This window comes from Anomaloglossus baeobatrachus, chromosome 11, assembly GCF_048569485.1.
Source record: "Anomaloglossus baeobatrachus isolate aAnoBae1 chromosome 11, aAnoBae1.hap1, whole genome shotgun sequence".
In the NCBI taxonomy this organism is placed as follows: domain Eukaryota; kingdom Metazoa; phylum Chordata; class Amphibia; order Anura; family Aromobatidae; genus Anomaloglossus; species Anomaloglossus baeobatrachus.
Genome location: NC_134363.1, coordinates 11960093 through 11965626, shown reverse-complemented (window position 1 = coordinate 11965626; position 5534 = coordinate 11960093). Strand labels below are relative to the sequence as shown.

Genomic DNA, 5534 nt, shown 5'->3' with positions numbered 1-5534 from the left:
TGTTGTAGCTCTCTAGTAAGTGTTTTATCTCACTACAGTGCTGGATTCACAGCTACATTGCTCAGTACTGCTGTATCATGTCTTCCATGTTGTAGCTCTCTAGTAAGTGTTTTATCTCACTACAGTGCTGGATTCACAGCTACATTGCTCAGTACTGCTGTATAATGTCTTCCATGTTGTAGCTCTCTAGTAAGTGTTTTATCTCACTACAGTGCTGGATTCACAGCTACATTGCTCAGTACTGCTGTATCATGTCTTCCATGTTGGAGCTCTCTAGTAAGTGTTTTATCTCACTACAGTGCTGTAAGTATATGTTGTGATGCTAAATGTTTCATTCTGTTTTCCAATATTGTGTTCTTTGCTACAAATGATCAGGAGGATTCCTAGTAATGACTGGCATTAACCCTTTGTCTTCCCTTGCGTTTGATCACTTATCATAGAAAAAGAATAAAAACTTAATGTGAATTTTAATATCTTTTTAATGTGAATTTTAATATCTTTTTATAGATAGGTAAAATCTGTCCACAATTGGGGGGTTGGAAATCCGGGCACTGACATAGACTCCGAGGATTTAAAAACTGGGAGGACAATCCTCGTGAAGGACACAGTCGGACTTATCATCCAGGAATATGTAGTCGTCCTTACAGAAGCAGCCCTCTGTACACATAAAGGGGCACTTCGCCTTAAGGTTGCAGGTGCTGGGGCAGGGGCTGCCGCATGTCTTGTACGTCCTGTTCCCGGTGCAGGCCTCACATTTCGTCTTCTCTATACAAGACCCCTCCAGCTCCACGTAGCCCTCCATACAGAAGCAGCCGGGCTTACAGTCCTGGTCACAAGCGGCACCATTGGGGTGGGAGCAGTTTGGGGGGCAGGAGCTCCCACACGCTTTATATTCTTTATAGGGTCCACAGTTCACGGCTGCAAAATTAGAATAATGTGGAAAGCGGGATGAATGAAAAGAACACTTTATATAATTAAAGATAAAAACACAGTGGCTCAGTGAGCAAAAAAGTGCCATTCTCTATATAGTGATGCATGGTTCCATCGGTGCTCAGTGATTATATAGGAGATCAATAGGGATCGGTAAGTAAGATATATTGGATTAGTGATAATTCACATAGTGGCTCAGTATTTACTAATTGGCTTACTGAGATTGATATAGTGACTCAGTGATTATGATGTAGTGACCCAGTAAATAATTTGTGGCTTAGTGAGTAACATCAAGTGTCTCAGTGATTTTGTTTTTTAGTTAGGGCTCAATGAGAAAGGCAGAGTGGCTCAATGAATTTTTGTTTCAGCCTGGCTTTATAGTAAGGAAGTGACTCAGTGATTAAGACTTAGTGGTTCAGTGATTTTATGGTAACTTAATGGTTATTAAATTGCTTTGTGTTACAAAGGTATTCAGTGAGTAAAATAAAATGGCATGGTAGCTACAGTATATAATGAATCTTTTTGATATAGGGACTCAGTGGTTATATAATTATTCAGTTGGGGGCTCAGTGGTTATGCATTGATTTACTGCTTATATAAGGACTCAGTGGTTATATAATTATCCACTGGTTAGATATATATTGCCTCAGTGGTTATATAATGAATGTTTGTTACTATAAGGACTTAGTACTTATATAATGATTATATGCTTATATAGAGGCTCAGTGGTTACGCATTGATTCTCTGGTTATATAAGGACTCAGTGGTTATATAATTATTCACTGGTTTTATATATATATATATATATATATATATGTATATATATATAATCTAGTGTCACGGTGATTATATAATGAATGTTTGTTAATATAAGTACTTAGTGGTAATATAATAATTATATGGTTATATAGAGGCTCAGTGGTTACGCATTGATTCTCTGGTTATATAAGGACTCAGTGGTTATATAATTATTCACTGGTTATATATATTGTCTTAGTTATACATATTGTCTTATATAATGAATGTTTGTTACTATAAGGACTTAGTGGTTATATCATGATTAAATGGTTATATACGGGCTCAGTGGTTATGCATTGATTCTCTGGTTATATATAGACTCAGTGGTTATATAATTATTCGCTCGTTATATATATTTTGGCTCAGTAGTTATATAGTTCACTTTGGATCAGTAATTGAGCTATAGCGACTGAACTCTTCTTTAAGAGTTGGCTTAGTAAGATCGATATAGTGGCTCAGTGATCATGTAGTGACTCAGTGAGTAAGAGTAAAATATAGTGACTATTAGAGATGAGCTAAACTTTGAAAGTTTGGTTTGCCGATCTTCACCAAACCTCCCGGTGTTCTCCAAACACTTCGGCAAACATACCAAGCCCATTGAATTCAGTGGGAAGCCAAACTTTTATTGTACTGTAAAATGGTGTAGGGGGCTGTAAAAGAAAGAAAATAGAGCAGTACAGAGTTACCGAGTCTCCGGCGCGGCTGTAACTGCTCCTGCAGCTGTGCTTCCGGGCTGTGCTTCCGGGCTGTACTTCCGCTGATTATCCCACATCCATATTCACTGCTTTCCTGCCCAACAGGGTCTCTGATTGGCTGCAGTCAGACCCCACCCCCAGACTGCATCTGTAATTGGTTGGAATTACTGACCCAGTCTGGGGGTTTATTGTGGTATAAAATGAATAAATAAAATTGGCATAGGGTCCCCCATCTATCGATACCAGTACAGATAAAGCCTATGGCTACAGCCTGCAGCCCCCAGCTGTGAGCTTATCTTGGCTGTGCATCAAAATAAGAGGAGCTGCACGCGGTGTTTTTTTTTTATAATTAGTTAAATAATTTTAAAATAACAGTGTGCAATCCCCCAATTTTGACACCAAGCCAAGAAAAATCGGACAGCTGGGGGCTGGTATTCTCAGACTGGGGAGACCCATACTTATTGCCCCCCCCCCCAGGCTAAAAATAGCAGCCTGCAGCCACCCAGGATTGCCGCATCCATTAGATGCGACAGTCCCAGCACTTTACCTGGCTCATCCCGATTGCCCTGGTGCGATGGTAATTGGGATAATAAGGGGCTAATAACAGCCCACAGCTGCCACTAAGCCCTAGATTAGTAATGGGATGTGTCTATGAGACCCCCCCATCACTAATCTGTAAGTGAAAGAAAAAATCCTTTATTTGAAATAAATTACAAAAAAACACCCTTTTTAACCACTTTATTAACCCCCCAAAAAAAACAGGTCCAGTGTAATCCACATGAGGTCCCATGACGATTCCAGCTCTGCTACACCTGAAGCCACAGCGCATGGCCATTGAACATGACAGCACGCTGTAACTTCAGGCAGAGACTGAACTCCAGCAATCAACGGTGACCTCACCCAGGTTAGTTGTGGTCACAGCTGAAGGTTTCCATGGACCTCCACCTGTGACCACAGGTAACCTGACCCCAGGGGACCTGAATGAGCTCTCACTGAGTTCACAGACCTTCATCTCCAGGCAGAAAACTGAAGGGTTTTTTGCCAAGAGATGCAGATTTGGTGCTGAAATTTTTACACCATATTTCTGCACCCAATCTACAACTCCTGGCAAAAAGTCGCATCATTACCGCATCATACCACATAGCTCTGACCATGGGATACTGGGAAAAGAGTCATAGCCCCAACCATTGCGTATTGGGAAGAGTCGCATAGTGGCTTCTTTATTTTTTTTTTTATAGATGCATAGGTGCAATATGAACATTGGTTGCAAAAGTTTCCACACCCTGTAATATATTTTCCAGTAATCGATGACAAGGCATGAGGGAGATGGCTGTTTACTGGGGTGAATTCAGTCACAGCGGCCGCGGCAGCAAAAATAGCAATAAATATAAAGGTAACAGAAAATCGTTCCCGACCATTTATAAAAGTGTTGGAGCTTAATAATAGATTATACTCACTTTTCTGTAGATCTTGCGCACTGATCAGGATGAAGGCCGCTCCTGCAAGACACAAAGCAGCAACAATCAGACGACGTCCGGGCGTCTTACACATCACATAATACAATCTACTCTGTTCACATCCAAAGTGAATATAAGATTTCTCTTGATACCGGAGGGACGAGGAATGGAAATAATGACGTAAAATATGTCATAAAAAATCATAAAGTAACATTTTTGTAAAACAATTTCTGTAAATAAAAACAGAAAAACTCCATAAGCAGAAAAAAGGAAAATAAGAAGAGAAAAGAAGAGGCAAAATAAGAGGAGAAAAAAAAGGGAAGAAATAAGAAGCAAAATAAGAGGAAAAAAAAGAGGGGAAAATAAGAGGGGAAAAAAAGAAGAAATAAGAGGAGGAATAAAAGAGAAAAAAAGGGAAAAAATAAGAAGCAAAATAAGACGCAATATAAGAGGAGAAAAAGAGGGGAAAAAGGGGGGAAAGGGGGGGGAAAAAGAGGGGAAAAAAGAGGGAAAATAAGAGGGAAAATAAAGAGGGGAAAAAAAGAGAAAAAAGGAGGAGAAAAAAGAGGAGAAATATGAAAAGAAAAAAGAGGATAAATAAGAGGAGGGGGGGAAAGGAGAAATATGAGGAGAAATAAGAGGAAACATAACAAGAGAAATAAGAGGAGAAAAAAAACAAGAAAAAAACGAGAAATAAGAAAAGAAAAAAGAGGGGAAATAAGAGGAGGGAAAAAAAGAGGGGAAATAAGAGGAGGTAAAAAAGAGGGGAAATAAGAGGAGGGAAAAAAGAGGGTAAATAAGAGGAGGAAAAAAGGAGAAATAAGAGGAGAAAAAAATGAGAAAAAAAAACGAGAAAAAAAAAACAAGAAAAAAACGAGAAAAAGAGGAGAAATAAAAGAGAAAAAAAGTGGAGAAATAAGAGGAGAACTAAGAAAAGAAAAAAGAGGGGAAATAAGAGGAGGGAAAAAAGAGAGGAAATAAGAGGAGGGAAAAAAGAGAGGAAATAAGAGGAGGAAAAAAGGAGAAATAAGAGGAGAAAAAAAATGAGAAAAAAGAGGAGAAATAAAGAGGTGTAGTAAAGGCTCACCCAGCAATGAGAGCAGCAGCGCAGCGATGGGCGACATCTTCCCCTATGGAGTTTCTTCTTGTTAAAAAACAATGCAATTAGAAATTTCTGCCTTCTTAAGACCTCTGCTTGCAGGGAGTGAATGTAGATCTGCTGTGAATCTATGGGATGAGCTGATGTGCGGCCATTACTGGTGTGGATGAGGAGTTGTAGTGGAGGTGGCGCTGGTACCTGGGATCTGCCAGGTGTGGTACTGACCTGTGCCCGGTGGAGGGATCGCCTATATATCACAGGCCGGGGGTGTGGGCAGATTGCACGGTTTACTATCCGGTATTTCCAGGTATATGATGCCACCGGTGATATTATGTAACACCCAGGACAATGAGATCTATTGTAATAGTGACACTGCTCCGGGATATGTGACAATTTCACAACAGTAGAAAATAGAAACAGATGGAAGCTCCGGGGAAAATGTTACTCCTATATTTAAATAATAACATGCGTATTATATGAGCACTATGTCTGCCAACAGGAGGGCAGTATGGCTGCTGGAATAATGTGCACTGCTTCTTCTGGCTATGTGACTGC

General features: G+C 39.9%; 1 protein-coding gene across 1 annotated transcript; it reads right to left on the bottom strand.

Annotated features, from left to right (window-relative positions):
• Window positions 1-461: 461 nt before the first annotated feature.
• LOC142256423 (zonadhesin-like) lies at window positions 462-5236 on the bottom strand. Its single transcript, XM_075328103.1, has 3 exons — window positions 4968-5236; window positions 3881-3922; window positions 462-918 (listed from the first exon to the last, which is right to left on the bottom strand). The coding sequence occupies exons 1-3, from the start codon at window positions 5002-5004 to the stop codon at window positions 572-574; spliced, it is 426 nt and encodes a 141-aa protein (XP_075184218.1). The 5' UTR covers window positions 5005-5236; the 3' UTR covers window positions 462-571.
• Window positions 5237-5534: the final 298 nt, after the last annotated feature.